This window comes from Anser brachyrhynchus, assembly GCF_964034855.1.
Source record: "Anser brachyrhynchus genome assembly, chromosome: 18".
Taxonomy (NCBI): Eukaryota; Metazoa; Chordata; class Aves; order Anseriformes; family Anatidae; genus Anser; species Anser brachyrhynchus.
In genome coordinates this window covers 7,755,576-7,776,451 of record NC_137711.1, presented here as the reverse complement: position 1 = coordinate 7,776,451, position 20,876 = coordinate 7,755,576, and the positions used below count along the sequence as shown (strand labels likewise).

At 50.8% G+C, this 20,876-nt stretch overlaps 2 protein-coding genes across 5 annotated transcripts; both read left to right on the top strand.

Annotated features, from left to right (window-relative positions):
* The first annotated feature begins 367 nt into the window (after positions 1-367).
* Positions 368-9,252, top strand: TRIM47 (tripartite motif containing 47). The gene is made up of 6 exons (XM_080560833.1): positions 368-1,287; positions 2,788-2,883; positions 2,974-3,204; positions 3,739-3,934; positions 4,575-4,649; positions 5,638-9,252. The coding sequence occupies exons 1-6, from the start codon at positions 472-474 to the stop codon at positions 6,261-6,263; spliced, it is 2,040 nt and encodes a 679-aa protein (XP_080416959.1). The 5' UTR covers positions 368-471; the 3' UTR covers positions 6,264-9,252.
* A 2,108-nt stretch (positions 9,253-11,360) lies between these two features.
* Positions 11,361-18,874, top strand: WBP2 (WW domain binding protein 2). 4 transcript variants are annotated; one of them, XM_080560868.1, is made up of 8 exons: positions 11,361-11,519; positions 12,297-12,405; positions 12,961-13,096; positions 14,705-14,797; positions 15,097-15,213; positions 15,429-15,551; positions 16,879-16,955; positions 17,240-18,874. In XM_080560868.1, the coding sequence occupies exons 1-8, from the start codon at positions 11,461-11,463 to the stop codon at positions 17,291-17,293; spliced, it is 768 nt and encodes a 255-aa protein (XP_080416994.1). In that variant the 5' UTR covers positions 11,361-11,460; the 3' UTR covers positions 17,294-18,874. The 4 variants fall into 4 exon arrangements, with proteins under 4 accessions (XP_080416994.1, XP_080416995.1, XP_080416997.1 ...); XM_080560869.1 differs by lacking the exon at positions 11,361-11,519 and adding an exon at positions 11,654-11,962; XM_080560871.1 differs by lacking the exon at positions 11,361-11,519 and adding an exon at positions 11,744-12,006.
* Positions 18,875-20,876: the final 2,002 nt, after the last annotated feature.

Sequence of the window (20,876 nt, the reverse complement as noted above, 5' to 3'; positions counted from 1 at the left end):
GGGGGGGGGTCACCGTGTGTCCAGCAGGCAGCTCATCAGGCTGAAAGCGCTTTGCTGCCTCCCTGTCCCATCCTATCCCCATCCCATTCCCACCCCTATTCCCTTCCTATCCCTGTCCCATCCCCATCCCATCCCCATCCCATCCCCATCCCCATGCCCACCCTATCCCCATCCCAACCCCACCCCATCCCCTCCAGCTCCCTCCCAGCCCCTCAGCGGCCCCGAGCAGCAGCACACCGGGCACCCTTTCCATCCCCGGGGACACGGCCGCTGCCCGGGGGGGGGGGTGGGGGGGGTTCCCGGTGCCCCCCGCCCGGCCCCGGGGTGCGCAGCGGCGCTCGGAGGAGCCAAAAGCCGCGGGGGCCGGGGCTCCGGGCCGGCGGGCAGGAGGCGGAGCGGGCGGGCGGAGCTCGGTTCCCTCCCGCCCCGCAGCCGCCGGCGGGGCCGTTGGGGCCGCGGGGGCGAGCAGGGATGGAGGCCGCCGCCGGGAGCAGCCGGCCGGTGCCCTCCGCCGCCACCTCGGCGGCGTTGAGGCTAGCGCTGGCCGTGCCGGGTTTGCCCGACGGTCCCTTCGGTTGCCCGATCTGCTTGGACATCCTGAAGGACCCGGTGACGGTGCCGTGCGGGCACAATTTCTGCCAGGGTTGCCTGGGGAAGCTCCGGGGGAGGACGGGCCCCCCCGACGGCGGCGGGGCGGCGGCGGGCGGGGCGGCGGCTGCTCGCTGCCCGCTGTGCCAGGAGCCCTTCCCGGCGGCTCTGCGGCTCCGCAAGAACCGAGCCCTGTGCGAGGTCCTGCCGCTGCTGGGGGCTGCCTGCCCCGCGACCTCCCCCGTCGAGGCCGGCCCGAGCCCCCCCGGAGCCGGCTCCCCCCCTCCGACCTCCCCCAGCCCGCTGATGGCGCCGGGAGCCGAGGAGGAGCGGCCGGAGAGGGGAGAGGAGAAAGAGGAGAAAAAAGAGGAAGAGGAGGGCGAGGAGGAAGGGGAGCAGGGGGTTTTGTGCGACGTGTGCCCCGAGGGGGCTCGGGCGGCGGCGGCTCGGTCGTGCCTGGTGTGCCTGGCGTCCTTCTGCGGGGCGCACCTGGAGCCCCACCGGCGAGCCCCCGCTTTCCGATCCCACCGCCTGGTCGCACCCCTCCGGCGGCTGGAAGAAGGGCTGTGCCCCCGCCACCTGCAGCCCTTCGACGGCTTCTGCCGAGCCGAGCAAACGTGCGTGTGCCCCCGCTGCCGCGCCCACGAGCACCGAGCCCACGACGTGGTGCCCCTCGAGCGGGAGCGGGAGCTCAAGGAGGTGCGTGGGGGGCTGGGGGGGAGGGGGTGCGGGGGGATGTAACGGGGCGAGGGTGGGCGCTGGGTGCATGGCGAGGGGTGGGCGTCGGTGCTGTGGGCGTGGGGCGATGGGATCGCGGTGGGGATGGGATCGCGGTGGGGTGCCATGCGCGGGGTGGGTGTTGAACCCTGTTCCCCACGGGGAGCCCTGTCCTGGTGCGGGGTGCGTGCCGCTGGGGTGCCCCGTGGGATGTGGGGTGGGCGGACCGCTCCCGTTGTCCCGTTGGGTTTGGGGATGGATGGGGGACACGGGCACGTGGGATCTCCCCAGCCCCGTCGCCCCAATGGGGTGCCCGCCCTCTCCGTCTCGTTCCCACAGCTCCGTCAAGGAGGTTTTGCTCCGCGCGCTGGCTCCCTGCCCGGCCGCTGCTCCCGCTCCATGAGCCCTTTGTGCTGCGCCTTTTGGCAGCGGGGTTTTTTTCCGTCACTCCCATTCCCAGATGCGGCTGAGTCACCTCCCAGATTCGCACCCCGCGAACACCCCCGGGGCTCCCAGCATGGGGCCTCTGCGGGGCGCAGGGCGATGGAGCTGGCGGTGTGGCGGCGTCGGGGACCTCGGGGGGGGTTTGCTCATCCCAGGCGTGTGCCTGGGGCGCAGGTGCCCAGCGGCAGCCCCGAGCCGGCTCCTGCTCCTTCGTGGGCTCTTGGGGCTGCGGGGAAACCCTTCTGATTAGTCATAGGGGCCTTAAAATAGAAAGCACGCATGATCCCAGCTCCGAGGAGCTGCTGGACCGAGACAGGCGCTGCTCAGCGTCGCCACTGTCTGCGGGGTGGGAAGGAGGGACAGGGAGAGCGTCTGCCCCAGCTGTCTGGGCATGGGTGCTGCAGGGACCGAGCTCTGGCGGGGAACCGACCCCAGTGAAGGGTGCGATGCTGTGCTGGCACCCAGGGGACCTGTCCCCGTGATGGGCAACGGGCTGGTGCTAACAATAGCCTGCCAGGAAACGTCGTGTTCGGACGGTGCTTCCTTTGCAGCAAAACAGCACCCTGTGCTCCTGAGCTGTTTTGCTTTGCTTTTATAAGAAATTTCCAGCGGCCACAGTGCTCCGTGGCTGCCCGTTGGTTTCTGCACCAGTCCCAGGTGGCTTTTTCCAGCCTTGGCCATGCAGCTTATTGGTGCTCGCTGCAATCGCTGCCTGAGAATGAGCACAATTTTGCTTTCAAATTCCTGGTTTGCTGTTCCAAGCTGAGAGGGCAGCGGGGAGCACGGAGGTGGGCACTGCACTTTGCAGCCCGGTTGCTCTTCTAGTTTTGCTAGAAGTAATCAAGCGAGAAGAGAGATTTGCAGGTTGGATGGGTTCAGAGGGTTCCAGAGGGAGGAAGTGGGGAAAATAACTCGTGATCTCCTTGCACCCTTCACCTGAAGCCCAAAAGCAAAGTCGTGTGGGCTGCGGATTGGCAGGGTTTATTGCTGGGCTCTGAGCAGGGCGCAGAGCTCAGCGCTCACCCTTTGTGCCCGCAGGCCCAGCAAGCCAAATTCCTCAGCAATGTGGAGAACGAGCTGGAGGAGCTGGCCGTCACCATCACGCAGACCAAGAAGATGGTGGAGCTCATTAAGGTGACCGCCATGGCCCCGCTCCGTCAGCAGGGGAGCAGGGTGCTCCCCTCCCGCTCCTTGTGACACTGACCCATCTCTCCCCGTGCTCAGGGTGTCGCCACGAAGGAGAAGGAGCGGGTCGAGAAGCTCTTTGCAGAAGCCTCTGAGGTCCTGGCGACCTTCCAGAAGGAGGTGGCCGGTTTCATCGAGGACGGGGAGCGCTCCATGCTGGGGGAGGCCGAGCTCGACCTCCGCTGGAAGGAGGAGAGGCGAGCCAAGCTGGCCCAGTGCAAGCAAAACCTGCAGAACGTCCCCAGCAAGGACACCATCTACTTCCTCCAGGTGCCTTGGGGGGGTTGGTGGTGAGGAGAAGGAGCTGGAGATGCTGTCTTTTGGTTTTGGTTTCGTTTCTTGTGGAGCTGGGTGCAGGCAGCCCCGAGATGGGAGGCTGCAGGGTCTCCGCCCTGTTTGCAGCATCCTGCTGCTGCAGGACTGCGCTGCCAAAGCTTTTTTCTCCACCACCTCCCTCCTTCTCCAGGACTCGGGAGAAGCTGATGCGTTGGCCAGGCTCAGTACCTAGGTGTGGGGTTGCAGAGGCAGAGGTTGGGGTGCCCCACTGCCCCATCCTGCACCCACCCTGGCCAGCAGAGACCTTTTGGGGAGGAGACGGGCACGGTCGGAGCCCAGCTTTGAAAAGGAGCGAAGAGAAGGCACCAGAAACACGTGGCCAGGCTCTCCTCCCTTCTGCAAGCCTGATTTTGGGCCAAGTCCTGCGAGCTGCCAGTTCCCAAATCCTCCGGGGCAGGGTGGGGTTGCGGAACAAGAGGCAACTTCGGCGTGTTTGAAACCTCCTGAAATTCTGTCTTTTTGGCTCAGGAGTTTCAAGCCTTAAAAATAGCCATGGAAGACAACCTCTCTCCGGCTCCGAGCTTCCAGAACGAGCTCAACTTCACCAAATGCACCCAGGCCGTGTGCGCCGTGAAGGACATGCTGTCGGCTGTCTGCAAAAAGCAGTGGGACCGCTTGCAGGGGAAAGGCGCCGATGGGCTGAATCCCCAGGAGATGGGGGAAGGTTTGTGCCCCCCCCGGCCCCTCTGCCCATGGGTGCTGTGCAGGGCACCCAAATGTGTGTCTTCCCCGCGTGGACGGGAGATGCCTGCGGGCTCGGGGGCTCCTGGTAGCGCTGGCCCCTCTCTCAGGCACGGTTGCACAATCGCTGTCTGTGCTAACGCCTCCTCCTTGAGGTTTTATGAATTTTTCCACGGAGACCAGAGACTTGAGAGGCAACAAACAGCCTGGGAGTTAGGCAGGGCCCTGCGGGAGGGGGCGAGTGGCCAAAGTGGCCTCCCGTGAAAGGGGACCGTTTCTTCTGGGACAGGCAATCCCCTCATCAGGCAGGCTGCGGTCTCCCAGGGCTGCCCGGGGTGGGAAGCCGCCCTGGCTGGAGGTTGGGGACTCTCCCTGGCTGCGCTCCCATCCAGGCTGAGCTCCCTCCTGTCCCTCGTTTTCATGTGGGAATCACAGCCGGTTCCTTGCCCCGTTTGTCCCCCTGGGGTGGAAAAAGTGGCCTCTTTCCTTTCCCGATCCTGCAGGGATGTGCGGGGAGAGTTGGAGACACAGCCACAGCTCAGGGTGATGCTTCGGTAACACCCTTGGCGGTGGCAGCACTTTTACTGGTGGCAAACCCTTCTATCCCTTTTATTTTTTTTCAGCGATGACCGAGTCACGGTTTCCAGACAAGCCGAACAATTCTGCCTGCCTGGAGAGCCGCGATTACTTCCTGAAATGTAAGTGACGGCCTTTTGCTTTGACGCTTGTTGCCATGGCCCATCTCCCCTCTCTCCTCTCCCCGCCGGCTCCGTCCCGCTCGCCCGGCAGGCGCTGGTCCTGCTGCCGTGCGCCAGAGGAAATATTGCTCAGCTAACGGGGAAGTCTCCTCGCTTTCCTGACGACGGCCCTAATCCGTTTAGGTGGTTTTTTCCCTAGCCTGCGGTTCTGCCGGAGCAGCTGCCAGGGGGGCTGTAGGCGTGTAATTTCGGCTGCCTTCCAGCCCTGGGCGAGTTGGATCCTTGGTTAAATTAGATCAGGGTTTTGTGCGTCTGCCTCGTTTGCCACAGGGCAGTGGTGGGACGCAGGTCGGCGGCAAGTGCGTGGCACGGAGGGGTGATTCGGGGGCTGTGCAGGGAGTTGCGGCGAGGCAGGGAAGGTTTGGTGGAAGGAGCACATGGGAGAGTCGTGTGAATTGAGGAAGCTGGTGGTGGTAAACTGGCCGCAGCCCGGGGGTGCTCTGGTGAGGCGCTGGGTGAGCGGGCCACGGCGGGGCGAGGAAGAGGAAGGTCTGGAACAGGGCAGGAGATCGGAGAGCCTCACTGGGGCAGGTGAGGAAGGGAGACAAAGCTCTTCTGGCTGCCTGAAGCCTGCTTTCACGTGGGATGTTCCTATCACCAGTCTGTCAGGTGGATTCTCTGATGTCTGATAACATGGTTGAGCTTGTTTTGCAGCCCATCTGCTCTCTCCTCTGACCGGTAACCTGTATTCACCCTGGGTATGGGGATGCCACAGTTTTGAGCCCCTTATCCTCATCATCTGAAATCAGCCATGGGATTTAAAAGCAAGAGGACAGGGTGGTGGCTTAAGGACGCTGCAGAAACTGAGCTGCTTGGGGTCGGAAAGGAGCAGGGGAATTGCTGAACGCTGGAGCAGGGGATCAGAGCAGGGAGGGCTGGGGGGATTTCCTCCCTCATCATCCTCGTGTCTTCTTCCTCCCCTGCACAGTTGCCTTCATCATTGACCTGGACAGTGACACGGCCGACAAGTTCATCCAGCTATTCAGCACCAAGGGAGCCAAGCGGGTGCTTTGCCCCATCCCCTACCCGGAGAGCCCGATCCGCTTTATCAACTGCGAGCAAGTGCTGGGTGTGAACCTCATGAACCGGGGCAACTACTACTGGGAGGTGGAGCTCATCGATGGCTGGGTGAGCATCGGTGTCGTCACCGAGGACTTCAACCCCCGGGAAGCCTACAACCGCTGCCGCCTGGGGCGCAACGAGAAGTCCTGCTGCCTGCAGTGGAACGGACAGAACTACGTGGCCTGGTATGGTGGCGTTGAGTCTGTCATCCAGCAGCCGTTTTTCCACACGATCGGGGTCTTCCTGGAGTATTCGGAGAAGGCCCTGACCTTCTATGGAGTCAAGGACTCCAAGATGACATGCCTGCAGCAGCTCAAGGCCTCCCCTTTAAGGAAGATTCAGTTAGACCCCTTCCAGAACAAGATCAACAGCTACTTCGCCTCTCTGTTCTCGTTCAGGCTGAAACCGGCCTTCTTCCTGGAGAGCGTCGATGCCCACCTGCAGATTGGGCCACTGAAGAAAGATTGCGTTTCGGTGCTCAAGCGCCGGTAACTTCCCCGAGGGACGGGAAGACCCTGGAGGGTCTCTCCTGCAGCAGGCCACCGCCATCACGTCCCTCTTTGTATGTCCGGGGTCGCGATGGTCCTCTCTTGGCGCGGCACCTTGCTCAGAAGCGCCGCTGCATCGCAGAATCAAGCCACCTAGGTTGGGAAACACCTTCGAGATCTCCAAGTGGAACCATCAGCCTGACCGACCAAATCCCATCACCAGGCCATGCTGGGGTGCTGGGCTGCCCGCTCCCTCTCCTCCCCACCTGCTCGTGCCGCCCGGCAACTCGTGTGGGTCCCTGCTTTGTGCCTTGTGTGTCGCCGCCGCTTTTCGTAGCGTGGGCTCAGCACCGCCCGCACGCTGCTTCCTGAAGTGCCTTTGCAGCAGCAAGCCCGGCGTGGATGGGGCGAACCCCAAAGCCTCTCCCCGCGGGGCTCGACACTGATTAGTGCCACAAACGGGAAGCGAAGATCTCTGCCTTCCCCCGTGTTTGGGATGCTGTGGAAAAGCTGTGGTCCTGCGTGTGCTGGAGCCCCGGGCTATTCCCTACCACGGCCAAACATCCCGGCTGGGAAAGGGGAGAAATGCCAGCACAGTTCCTGCCTTGAGAAACAAAGTGAGCAGCCCAGATCAGTTTTGAGGATGTGCTTTCAGTAAACGCGTTCTTGGGGAACTGCTTTCAGAAGCCTTACAGTCAAATTTCCCCTCCCTTTTCTGATGACCCTGCTATTTTAGGGGATTTTAACACTGTTGAACTCCCAGTTCTTCAAGTACCCTGGGCACACTTGAGCTGCAAATGTACCCCATAGCTTAGAGAGCTTTTCAAGCAACAAAGAGGTGCTGTGAGTATTCCCAGGGGCAAACGGCGTGTCTTAGGGAGAGCTGTGAGTGACTGCATCAACAAAAGGTAAAGTTAGTTATTAAGTGACACTTTAAGCTCTGGGAACAAGTAACAATTAACAAAAACTACTCTCAAGCCAGTGTCCCTTCTGGGAAAGGTGGTAACTTCAGGCTGAGAGGCAAAATGCCCATTTGTGTGTCCTAAAGGAGCTTTTCCAGCTCTGCCCTGAAGACGTTACAGAGGCGGCACAGTGCGGCTCCTGTCTCAGCCCGCCCTGCCTTCGTCCAAGTTTATTTTTTCTGGGATTAGTTGGCTACCTACCTCTTGAAGCCTGCTTTACAGAATCGTAATGCTGTGTAATATATACCTAGAGAGAAAATCTATTGGGCCAGATTCTTTGCTGGCGTGAATGAGTCAGTGATGACGCACCAACAGTCAGCAAGGATGGAAAATGTCCCACATAGCTAAATATACAATAAATATATATATGTATTCCCCAAAGGATAAGCTGGAAATGATAGTGGTATATTCAGAGGGAGGGAGACAGGGAAAAAAAGTGAACGTGGGGGGAAAAAAAGGCAGCCACAAAGCCAAGAGGTTTGAAGTTCTAGCCACATTTACCTAACCAGTGAGGCTTGAAGAGCTCCTTTACCCATGCTGCCAGCTCCCGCTGGCATGGGCAGAGGTCCCAGCAAACAGCCACTGCTGTCAGCTCTCAAATGTGGGGCTGAGGGCTCCGAATGCAGCCTCCCCGTCCCCAGGGCAGGGCTGGAGCACTGATGCACAGAGGGGACCACTGGGATGTGCCCGAAACTGCTCCTTCTCCGCTCCTCCTGAAATGCTGCAGGCGGTGGGAAGCGGGGTGTAGGTCTTCCCTTGAATGAAGGGAATTTCCTGATTTCCCCTTCTCAGGATGAAATCATCATGGCCAGCGGGAATGCTGCCCAGATGGGAATTCACTCCCCATGTCCTGAGCTCCTACCTCGAAAACACTTTGTTGTGCTCGCGCCAGTTTCCCTCCTGCAAAACAGCCTTTGCACGAGGTGTCAGCGGTGACACAGCACAGGCATCGGTGCTGTTTTGTTAGCAGCGGAGAGCATTTAGTATCAGAAATGCCTTGCCAGATAAGAAGGCTGGAGACGTGCGGCAGCCTGTGCTTGGTGATGTGCTGGGAGGAAGAGGAAGGTAACCTTGATCTGTGCTGCACGCCGGCGGGAAGAGATCTTGCATATGGGCTGGTGTCTTGGCTTGGTCTGGGCCCCAAATGTCATTTATTCAGGCAAAACTCCCACTGTTTGCAGTGAGGAGTTTTGCCAGAGTAAATACAGTGGATCTGGGCCTTTGCCCCATTTCATTTGGCCGTGGGCGGGTTGATGGCTCCCTGGGGGAACGGCGCGCTTGAGCCGCAATCCCTTCCTTCCCTGCGTTGCCCAACGCAAAGACGTGAGCCTCTGCTCCTTGAGGGTTTGAGATGGCTTGCAGGGATCCCACACTTCTCCCTTTCCATCCCTGCAGCCGCAGGAGGACGCGTCAGGAGCCTGGGCTCTGCTTTTGCTGGTGCCACTGCTGTCTGCAGTGGGGGCAAGTCGCTCGATTCCTGTCTGCCCCCATAGCTGGGGTGCTGATGTGCAGCTTTCCAGAGGGTTTGGAGAGCTCCTGTAGATGCAGTGTGTTTGGAAAGTGTTATCAAACCCTCTCCTTCCTGCTGCTGTTTTTTATCCTGGTTGGAAGTGCTATAAATCCTGGCGGGTTAGGACGTAAAGCAAATTCTGACCGATTTAAGATGAGGGCAATCCCTTCAGGGTGTTGGACCAGGGTTTGCTCTGTGTTGCCAATAATTTGGGGTGTAAACTGGAATGATTAGGAAATGTGCACTATACCAGCCTTGGATTTCTGTTTTTTTTTTTTTTGCTGTAAATGAAAGGATAAACACAGCATGTGGTGAGTTTAGATAGATAGCACTTTGCAATTTAAACAGCCTTTCCATGCTCCCTTGAGTTATTTTTGCTGTCACAGAGTGTTCCTCTTTTTAATTAGGATTTTTAAATATACAGTTACTGTAGAGTCTTTTACAGTGTGTGAAGAAACTGTAACAGAATAATATAATGTTGGTGGAGACTATGATTTGCCATTAAATGTTACACAAACATAGCTCTGGGTTGTCTCTCCTTTAAATACCAAACCACTGAAGTTGTCCTATTATCCCCTGTTTATATTTTCCGTGTCCTGTACATCTGGCATAAAATAGCAGAGATTTTATTTTCCAAGAGCGTCTGAGGGGTTTGTGCCAAATACACATTTTTATTGCTCGAGTACAAAAGGAGCGGAAGAATCCTGGAATCCAACAGCAATATTGTCAGTTCTGGGCAGTTCAAAACAATGGATGTCTCAAGTCCCTCCTTGCCTCTTTTATACCTCTGTCCTCGACTTAGAAATAACAAAGTTGAAAGGAACAGGTTAGGCATTTTTTCCTTGGTGTTTTAATCTGAGTATAAATTTCCAAGGTTTTCCATGTAACAAGGAGGTTTAGAGCTTCCCATGCATGCCAGCACTTTTTTTAAAATGAAGGCTGAGTTTCTTAATACCAAATGTCAGCTGGAGCTATGAGAAGAACATCACTGGGCAAGTATTAGTTCATGAGAGGTGGCAGTGCTTCAGCTGGGAGCTGTGGTGGAAGCTGTGTGAATGTCTGCTACTGACTTTAATAGGAGAGGAATCAAGGCTGTTTGTTATAACCATTTCTTAAAAGGGAAACTTACAACTTATTGAAAAAGCGGATACGTAAAGCACAAACTTGTGCTTTTCTTGCCAGGAACTGTGCAGATTATGTCACTGCATTTATTTAAATCTGGTTTCTATTGTGTAGCGTTTCTCATTTTCCCCCTACCCCAGCTGATTCCCAGAAAGAGCTGGAGGGGGCTGGGCTGCAAGCACTGCAGGGAAAAGCTCAAATCCATGTAAAACAATAAAATTTTGGATAATGTATGTTCTTAATATATATTCGTGCATTATAATATGAGGAGCCCTTTTAATGAAATTATGCAATTTTTTGTTTTTTTTAAGAGCTAACTCCTGCTTGCTCACCTGGAGCAGCAGATTATACCCAACCTAAAGCTATGCCAACACCACAGATACTTTCCTGTATCCAGATTTCCTCCAGGCAGAGGGGGTCCTGTTTTGTAGGGTGACCGTTCAGTCCTTCCAGAGTAACCCTTGTGAGTATAAAGGGGTAATATTAGGAACACAAAGCATGGTGCGCATCCAATATTGGACAAAAGACTGTTTGCAGGTGTATGAAACACAAAATGTGCATCAAGCCTGAATTAAAAGAATGATGGAAACCAAGCAAGCGTATTTGCTATTAAAGGGACTAAGCCTCACCTTGCATAGTACCACCAGATTTGTGCGATTTTTATTCTGAACACCTGAATTCTGCCCTGACCACCCATTGAAAGCCCAATTTTGTCTTTATTTCTTTTACTTATGGGCTTTTCCCTGGGAGAGGCTTCCAAAGAGCATTAAAATTGCTTGTGGTTGCATGGTTTTCATACAAAAAAACAAAACAAAACAACTTGCGTGCAAAACTGGATAGCCTGCTAGCAAAAACATTTCAGCCGCTAGTGGGCTGGCCCGGAAATGTCTTCCAAAAAAAAGACTTGCAAACCACAAGAAAATACAAGCAGATTTGAAAGCTGTCAGGGTGCTGGGCGAACTCCCCTTGCTTTCCTTGTGAGCAGCGTGGCAGGGACTAAAATAGGAAGCTGGGAAGACTGCTGCCAAATGAGGCAGGCTCCAAATAACTTAAATAATTTTATTATATATGGTCAGAGGGCCGTGTAATCAAATGATTAATGGGTTTGTAAACATGTTTAGGAGGCCTCCTGAAAAGGAGACTAGCTCTTTGGATTACCCCCCCTGTTATGTCTAGCAAACAGAAAATTTAATACAATCTCAGCAGCTGGCTGTGGCTCAGTAAATTAACACTGGTTGTTAATTGCACAGGGCTGCCCATCTCCTCAGGGATGGCGAGGCTGTGGCGGGTGGGCCCCGGGGGGCTTTGTGGGGGAGGATGGAGGTGGTGAGTGAAGCTGCGGGATGTGATTCTGGGCAGAAGAAGGGTGGAAGCACCCCTCACAGCGCTCAGTAAGCGGGCCGGGAGCCATGTCCCCCAAATCAGATTTTTTATTTTATTTCACTTTTTTTTTGGGGGGGGGGGGGGAACATGGCGTCGGGGGCCAGGAGACTACAACTCCCATCATGCCCCGCGCGCGGCGGAGGCCCCATCCCACCGACATCTCCGCGAGCCGCGCATGCGCAGAGCGGGCCCGAGGCTGCGAAGCGGCGGCGGCGGCTGCGGCCATGGCGCTGAACAGGAACCACTCGGAGGGCGGCGGCGTCATCATCAACAACAGCGAGAGGTGAGGAGCCGGCCCGCGGCCCCCCTCCGGCCCCGGGGGGCGGCCTCGGCCCCCTTCCGCCCCTCCTCGGGGGGTCCGGTGGGGACGGGAGGGGAGGGGGAGAGAGGGGCGGGGCGACGGGGGTCACGTGGTGCTGGGGGGGCTCGCGCACCCCCCGCCATTTTGTGTGTGTGTGTGTGGGGGGGGTTAACCCTTTAGGTGCCGGGTGGGGGGGGGGGCTGGAAAAAGGAGGTGTGGGGCCATGGCTAAAAGGCCGCGGGTGCCGCGGGTGGTGGCACCCCCCCGGCTACCGAAGGCCAGGGACAAGACTGAGTTCCTCCCAACCCCGTTTTTGTGACTGAGATGCCCAAGCGATGGCTTGGACCTCCGGCAGCCTCGTTGCGTAACCGAGCCTGAGCAGTGCCTGCTTCAGCGGTCCTTCCTCTGTTGCGGTGGTGAACCAGGTGAGGGAACTCGCCCAGCAGAAACGCGGCGTAACGTAATAAATGTGCTTATGTTGAGGTCTTGATCAGTTTAATTGACTAGATTCGCTGCCTGGCTGCTCAAGCAGCAGCAGCTGTGCCAGCACGCTGAGGAAGGAGCACAGGGCTGAGAACAAGCAGCCGCTGCTACTGAAGTTGCTGCGGCCAACAACAAAAAACCTGCCAGCAGGCTGATTTTTGTCTGCTGAGCATTGGCCTGAAGTTAAACCCAGTTATGGTAGGTCAGTAAGCTGAGTGCATTTTGCACTTCTGCCTAAACTGTAACACCACGTCTCTTCTCCCGTCTTGTTTGCAGCGTTTTGATGACCTATGACCACGTAGAAATTACCTTCAGTGATATCGAACCTATGCCAGATGCCTTCAAAGGGACCAAGAAAGGGAGTGTTTTCTTGACTCCCTACAGAGTAAGTAATAAAAGGCTTTATCTTGCATAAGGAGATAAATGTTCTTCATGATTCTGTATTTAAATGCTCTCAGTGCATGAAAGTCAGGATAATCTACTACTCCTTGAAGTATGGCTCATCCTCTCCCTCTGGGGAGCATTATGAATACATTGCGTATACTGTCTATCCGTCAAAAGATAATAAATCTGATTACTTCTTGTACAAGCAGCTGTTTAGTCCATTAGGCAGCTTCAAGATTGGAAATTAGCGGTGGTCTGGAAATGCTGAAAGCAACAGTTCAGCTACTAAATCATAGCTGTGCAGAGCAGCAAGTTCTCTAGAAATTGGGAGGAGTATTATCTTAGCAAGTGTAATCTTTCTGGATGGCTTTATTGCCTTGAGGCTTCAGTTTACCCTTGTGACTGTTCTGTGTAGCTTAGGGCTTGCAGAAATGACAAGGATCTTTAAGTGTGGGAAGCAGCTTCAGTCCATCGAGAAGTCTCTTCAGATAATAAATTGGGGCTGCGTTTCCTGTTTGTTTTAAACACCCTTTACAATGTTATTTCCTTTTTTTAGGTTATCTTTGTATCGAAGGGAAAGGATGCTATGCAGTCTTTTGGGATGGCCTTTTATTTGTTGAAAGACTGTGAAATTAAGCAACCTGTCTTTGGAGCAAATTATATCAAGGGTACAGTGAAAGCAGAGGCAGGAGGTACGTATGGTACTGATATGCAGTTAAACTAAGATATAGGATGTATAGTTTGTAGTGAAATAAGTATGCAGTGCAACTTAAACTTGGATACTGACCACATGGGTTCTTACAGTACTGTTAAAACGCGTTTCTCTCTTTGAAACCAGCAGCTAAAAATATTCCCCTTGTCTGCTGTCTGCACAGTGACAATGAACAGATCTGTTCTGCAACTGATCTCATTCCTGCCCTCTGTACAAAATTCTGAGTCCAGTCAACCAAGTGATCTCACTGAGTAAACATCAGAGCAGAGAGCAGGCAGCGGTGGCAAAACTGAGGATGTCGTTTAGCTTTCGTCAGTTAGGCTTATTTCTTAGTTCTGTGTCCAGATCCTTCTATGACAAACAGGCGTGATCCTTTCTGGATCTATGTGGGTTTTGAGGTGCTGATCTCCAGAACACTGTTCTCCATCGTTTCCTGTGAAATTCAAGGAAAAACATGTTACTGCCGTAGTGCATCTTGGAAGTAAAATGACACTTGTTTGGAAAAGAATGAACTATCTTGAAATTAGGGGATCTTCAAGGGGCAGTTTCGTAGTTTCATAATTATGTTCATTTGGAAGATTCTGGTAGACTTTTTTCAAATTTTTTTTTTAATCACTCTTCTGTGCTTCTACTTTTTACCAAGGCATGATTCAGTAAACTCTTTTCCATCTCTAGCTTGACTTATTCTATTAGCTGTGTCTCTGCAATCACAGTGCAGTGCTTAGGAGACCTCGGTCTATTATCCTGAAATCAGCATTACAGCTTCTGTATGAGAGCAAAACGGGACCATCCAGCGTGAGAGAAAGGCCGAGCAGTAAGGACAAACACTGTAAACTGTGTGAAAGGCGAACTGCTTCAGCTAAAATCTCTGCGAGTTTTCCCCAGAGGCTGTCTCCTTTAATAAGGATGTTGCTTTAACAGCCATGAGAGTCTGGTTTAGCTCAAAAGGTTCTTTAATCTACATGTCCCTGTTTCAGCACTGACACAGCTACTGCTTTGATGCATTGTTGGGACTGTGGGCTGTGCATGTTTTTCTCTTTTAGCCTGTAATATGAGATGTTGCTAATTCATTTTTTTTATTATCCTAACTTGATATCTTTTCTATGGACTCTTAATGGATTTATGTGGTCCGTGTTTTTCATTAAGCTCTTTGCTTCACTGGGCACTTGAACTCCCAAACTAATTTATAGCTGACAGTTAGGTGTGGTTGCAAAAGCCTTCTAGCAAACAGGATTAACAAAATCCCTGTCTTCTGCACTAATCTTATACAAAGCTAAAGTAAATCCAGCACTTTTGATAGCTTGGTCTGTTGGCAGCCAGTGTGATAACAGGCACAACTTCAGAAAGCTATTGAATGTCTTCCCCCATTGATCCTTTCTTCAGGTGTTTCTTGACCTGAAAATACTGTCCTGTGTGAAATTTTCTGATAATAGGGTAATTCTGTTGCTTTATCTGCAGCTTTTTCTTGGATATCTGGGATAAGCTCTTTAAAGAATTATGTACAGGACATCTGTAGATAAAGCGCAGAAGCTAAATAGTACCAAAACGGCTTCTCCTTAATTGTGATTTCTGTTTTCCCTCCCTGCAGGCGGCTGGGAAGGATCTGCCACGTTCAAGATGACTTTTTCAGCTGGGGGCGCTATCGAGTTTGGACAGCGTATGCTGCAAGTGGCATCCCAAGGTATGGGAGCCGAGTGGTCTCTGCCACTTAGTTTTGTGGTTTTGGGAGGCATTGCCTTAATCTTACAGCAGTGGCAGTTTTAATTTGGAACAGGCTGGATTCCAGTCCGTGTGAGTGTCAGGCTGTATCTGCAACTTACTTGCTTTAGAAAAACATTTTTTTTCCACATGCAACAAGCAGTGGGTTTATTAGGGTTGAAGTTTTTCAGATGGGGACTCTTTAAGTTTGTTGTAGTTCTTGGTCTGCACGTTACGCAGATTTGATGTTCTGATGGGGTGAATTTATCTGTACTTCTTTAGCCTCCAGAGGTGAAGTGCCCAATGGAGCTTATGGCTATTCCTATATGCCAAATGGATCCTATGCTTTTGCACCACCTGCAGCTAATGGGGGCTATCCATACCCACCACCTCCTCCTGGTAAGTCTGAGGGTTGAGAATGGGGCTGATTCTAGTTAGCAAGAGTTTAAGTAAAAAAGGGAAAGAAATCCTAATTTTACATTCTCTCTTACGTTGGATCTGATGCCTTGTGTAACTTGTTTCTCAGTGTATTTGCCGGTGGCTTTTTTTGGGTGTATGCTGTGACCCACCCAAAGGAGTTAAGTCTTTTGCTGTGTTATCTCCTTTCCTGACAGAGTTTTATCCTCCCCCTCCTGTTGGGGGTGGAGATATGGGTTACATGCAGCTTCCACCCCCGCCGTACCCGGGGCCCATGGAACCCCCCACCAGTGGTCCCGATCTGCCTTCCACTCCCGCAGGTAAGAGTTATCTTCAGGGGAATTAGCTCACGGCTGCTTTATGATGTCCATAGCACTGGCTGCTGGGAGAAGTGGGCAGACATTCTCTTGTTGCTTCCTGACAACAGCTGTGCAAAAATGTATAAGGAATCATTGTTTGAAAGGCTGAGGCTGTTGAGCATCAGTGTTATTGCTCAGAAAAGTCATAGCTTTATTACCCTCACTGAGAATTCATGTCTTACCTCTTGGGGAACTGAGAGGCAACTTAGAAGTTCCACTTAAGTTAAAAGTGTTTAGGAGAGGGGGCTTAGGGAGCCCCCCTAATCTTCAGCCCTGTATATCCAGCTCAGTGTGGAGGCCAGCCTGGTTCTCACCATCAGCAGATACTTTTCAGTTGGATTTGTTCTTGTTGTGACAAGAAAAAAAAAAAAAACAAAACCAAACCACCCAACACTTGTGATTCTCCTGTTGTGGTAATCTTGCTCTGTTAGGTGAATAAAAAGAAATTGATGTTGAAATATGTTTCTTGTCTGTGTTAGTTAGCAAATACGTCTTTGCTGATACCTGCTCCCTGTTTTCCCATTTCCCTTTAACCTGTTTGCTTTTGCTTAAACAATTTGGAACTGAGGAACAGATAATGGAAAGGAGCTGGGGAAAAGTCAGTCTTGTTTTTATTCGTTTTGGATTTATCAAAGTGATTTTGAACATGATTTTGAACGGTCTGCATGTGGGAAAGAATGAGAAATTAGCTTTTGTGGTTGGACAGAACCATAGACTTCTCATAGATAAGGACACTTATCTGAGTAAGCTTAACTTGTCTCTGGTTTGAATAAACAACCAATCATCATTGAACTATTATTTGGAAGATGGCACTGATCCAGAAAGGCGTACAGGACTTTTATATTCCGCAGAAATAAAGGATCTGGATTGTCTTCCTAAATTACCTCCTACTAAGTAAATCCTCTGAGCTGCTATAAACTTGTGCTGATTTTTGTTTTGTACTTTCACTCCCAAGAAGGATGGTTGGTTGACTGCCTTTTTCAGGATTATTGTCTGTATTCAGGCAAAACAGCTGTTAGTGTTTATATGTGGGCTAACAAGCAACTTCCAGGTGACATTTCCAAACTAAGTCTTGGTCTGTTTCGCCTCTCATTTGACAGTCCTGTGGCAACTGAATCTTTGCTATTTAGAAGAGTTAATGTTTGGTTGTTGTGTTTATGTTGTAGCTATTTTGGAACCTGAGGGTTGGTAAGATAATGTTTTGTAACAGTTAATGGCCAAGACTGGAATTTTGATGATAAAATTTCTCTGTATGTCACCAAATCTGTAACTTCTGTTTCTGTGACAGCTGAAGCGAAAGCTGCTGAAGCTGCTGCCAGTGCTTACTACAACCCAGTCAACCCACATAACGTCTATATGCCCACGGTAAGTTCCTCTATCTTTTTTTTTTTTTTAATCAGTTTGAGTGTTTGTTGTCTGCAAAACTAGTCCATGTTTCCATCAAGGAAACTGGTCTGTGCTAAAATGGAGTTTCTGGAAGGGTTTTCTGTTCGTAAGAGTCAGAATCATGTACAAGTAGCAAAGGTTCAAAAGTACTGTGTTGTGTTTGCTGTGTCACTGAGAAAAAGAAGTTTGTCTGAATCGATTGTTTTGTTTTGTTTTGTTTTCCTTAGCAATGAATTGATGTTCTTTTACTGTCTTTACTTCAGGACCAGCCACCCCCTCCTCCGTACTTCCCACCAGAGGATAAGAAAAACCAATAAGCTACCACAGAACTTCTCCACGACTCATCGCTTTCTTACTTCCCATTTTGGCTGAATCTTGGGGCATGGCCCATAACATTGATGAGTAGAGTCTTACCTCAAGGCACATGGCTTTCCTGGACTTTAGTGGTAGATATGTGCAGAGCAAGGGGAGAGAATTCAACAGCCTTGGTACCTCGTAGAGCTCTGAGGGTTTGCCGTCCTACCACAGTATTCCCTTCTTCCTGTGCACGCCATCCCTAGAACTGGAGGTTTTCTTCGTCTGTGATAGTTTCCTTTATGTCTCTTTCCTTTCATACTTAAATTGTACCTCTTTAGAGTAAGCAACTGCTCCAGACTCATAATTAACAAGCTCATAACGTAGAAACAAGGCTGTTGGGGGGTCTTGACTTTACCTTGGTGTACTGCCAAGAGTATCTCTGGACACAGGGATGTCTCTGGGTATCCCTCTCAACCCAGAGAGTCGCATCCAGCTTTTCCCTCCCCTACCAAGAAAGGGCTTCAAAAGGAACCTTTGGAATCTCAGAGGAAATAGATATCTATTAAATTTAGCAGATATCTATTAATTTTTTTTCAAATAAGTTGTTCCTAACCATCCTGACAAGTAATCTGATAGCCCTCCAAGTTTTCCTGCTGTGCACTATGGTGATGCTGACAAGTTTCCTTTTTTTAAGAAAATGTACTGCCCCTACTGCCCTTGGCTGATTAGTAGCATCTAATTAGTTACAGATCGTATGGGAACACTAATTTTCTGTTGTCTCTTTTTGCCAGTTAGATGTGTGGGCTTGAGATCACTAAGTCCTGGATATTGTCTTTATAGTCATTAATGCACTTTTTTTTCCTCTGCTGTAACACAAGTTACACCTTTTGGCCAGTGAAGCATCTTAATCCTGTGGTTTAACTGGTGAATTAATAGGTAATAGGGAGAAAATAGTTGCTTCTGCCCTGGAAGCACTTGAGAGAATATGCAAAAAGGTGGAATGAGTTGTTGGGTATAACTGAGCTGGGCAGTTGAATGTTGTTTAATGCTGTTAGTGTTCCTGGATCAGCTGTGAATTCACTTCTCAGTAACTGGAATGTCAGCTCCCTGGACTGAGGGTTCAAGCATTTTCATTCCGTGACATTGATTCTTTGATCTCATTAGCAATGACTGTAGTGCTCAGAACCTCTGCAGGAATGGGCAGTAACCAGGTTGTGAAACCGCGTTGTACAAAGCTTTGCACAAATCAGATTTTACTGACTTGTGACAGTGTCTGTGAGAGAGAGAAGATCCGTCCCAGCAAGTGTGAAGAAAGATCATATGCTAGGGAACTGCTGAGACTTACTGCATGCAGCCTGCTTGGAGAGAAAAATGGTCCACCTCTTGTTTTCTTTTCATTTGAGTCTAGGTGATTAATGGAATTGCTACTCTCTGTGCACTGACTTTTCTAGAATTGCTACTGCAGTGATGTAAAGAAATGGTTATTTTAAAAAATATATATTTATTTTGAAAATGTTTGATTAATATATTAATGTGAAATGACTTTTGAATGCAGATTTGTTTTGCTGAGACTGTGAAATAAAGAGAAATCAGCTCAAAAATTGGTGTTGTGCATTTGTGTGTGTCTGTGTCTCAATGGGCAAAGTTGACAGCGACTTAGTAGCTTTGGATGGGGGCAGAGGGAATTTAAACAACAGCAAAATTGCTTGGTACAGAGGGATTTTCTTCTTGCCTTGGCTCGTCATTGGTGGCATTAGTCACTTGATTTCTCTTGAATTGGGCTTATTTTGTGAAATGATAATCAGGTGTTAAATCTTTACAAATGCTCATTTCCCGGATCCTGTTGTAAATTGGTGACACAGCTGCTCAGTGTTTTACCAAGATGGTTGTTTTTTCCAGACTAGTTGTCCTTGTAATCCTTTGCAATCTATTGCTGAAAGTAGTCATCGAGGAACAAAGTAGAGTTAGTAGACAGCAAAAAGTTAGTGCCTCTAAAATCTACCTCTAATTACCAGACAGCAATCCCTGATTTTACCCATTTTTAATTTTTTTTTTATAGTGTTCTGAGATGTCTGGACAGCTGTATTCAGCTAGGTCTGAACTCTAAGGTGGTGTGGTTCTACCTTAACTAGTAGCTCTTCTCCCTGGAAAACCAGGAGCCAAACCTTGCTTGGCTTTGTTCCTTTTCTGAGCTGTAAGTAGCCACCTCAAAGTTCCTGGAACAGCTGGTGTGGACATCTTCCAAATTCTGTTCTTCTACATCGTATTTGTCCTCCCACATAACTGTTTTACTGAGTTGTAACTGTTTTAGGCTGGCTGATGTACTTGGGTTTGTTTTCCGTAGCAAGAGGTGGGTGGAGAAGGAAAGCACTAAGACAGATATTAAGACAGATGTTACAGCCCAGGGAGAATGCAATAAATCCTGTTTTGGGAATTAAATTACTTCAATTTTAGACTTCTTGAATAATTATCAGTCCAACTGTAAGACGCTGCAGGAAGCTGCTGCTGTGGTTCTGTCAAACCACTCTGTACTCCAGGGCTCCCACTCTGTTTCAAAATATCTGTCCCACTTACACTCTACTCCCAGACAGATATTCCTAGAAAACAGTTTGTACAAAGTCTCCAGGTCTCTAGCCCAGCACCACTTAGAGTACAGCTCTCATGCAAGCAATCAGCACAAACACGAGTGGTTTTATTTGTTTAATTATTTTTAGTATCCTTCCACAACCAAATCTGCTTGAGAGAAGAAACATTTAGCTACTTGTTTGGATGAGAACTTGGCTCCTTGGTTCAAACAGTGTCTTTTCCACCAGGGCAGGCAAGTGGTAAGATCTGCAGAGAGACCAGGATGTTTGCTGCCTTTAAAAATAAATAAATGAGTGGGTGAGTCAGGCTAGAAGAAATAAAATATTCGTCTCCTTAACACGGATGTTAGTGAACTAAATCAGTGGTTTGTCAGTGAATGCTAAACCTTGGCATAGTCTATGGGGAGGAGAGAAGGAGCAAGTCAAAAATAAGATTGATCATGGTTTTCTTGGTACATTTGGAGCAAGATGGTGAGGATTGAAGCAAGTTTTGGTGCTGCTGAAGCTGTGGGGCCAAAAGGCCAGGCTCATCACGCAGTAAGGCTTGTGCTAGTATTAGGTTGAGTGGAGCTGCACAATTTAGGAGGGTGCAGGTTTTGGCCAGCTAGATGCCGGTGAGAATCTCTGCCTTGCTCATAAAAACCTGATAACCCAGATTTGTCTTGGGTATTTGGCACTCACTGGTAGCTCCCTGATGGGAAGAGTGAGCGGTGCTCAGCTTTGTAGAGGGCTTAGGGAGGGTCAAAGGATTGCCTGGTCCCGCTGCCCATGTACAGGGGCAGATTTTAAATACTAAAGTAGAAAAGTTGTACTGAAAGTTGTCTTCTGCTCTGGAAGTGGGGACGGGAGCAGGGCAGGAGGAAATGTGCATGAGTATGTCTCCAGATCTAGTATCTGCCTGAATGATTCATCAGTTATGTGGCAGAAAGACTGTCCTATGAAAGCTGAATCCAATCCTAACATTTGGATGGTACTATGCCATTGGCAAAGGCAGGGCACAGGGAGCCGTTAGCGTTGG

Coding starts and splice junctions, on each gene's coding strand:
- TRIM47 (XM_080560833.1), top strand. CDS start 472: ATGGAGGCCGCCGCCGGGAGCAGCCGGCCGGTGCCCTCCGCCGCCACC. Junction 1,288..2,787: donor GGGAGCGGGAGCTCAAGGAG/GTGCGTGGGGGG, acceptor TTGTGCCCGCAG/GCCCAGCAAGCCAAATTCCT. Junction 2,884..2,973: donor AGATGGTGGAGCTCATTAAG/GTGACCGCCATG, acceptor CCCCGTGCTCAG/GGTGTCGCCACGAAGGAGAA.
- WBP2 (XM_080560868.1), top strand. CDS start 11,461: ATGGCGCTGAACAGGAACCACTCGGAGGGCGGCGGCGTCATCATCAAC. Junction 11,520..12,296: donor ATCATCAACAACAGCGAGAG/GTGAGGAGCCGG, acceptor TCTTGTTTGCAG/CGTTTTGATGACCTATGACC. Junction 15,552..16,878: donor TCTGCCTTCCACTCCCGCAG/GTAAGAGTTATC, acceptor TTTCTGTGACAG/CTGAAGCGAAAGCTGCTGAA.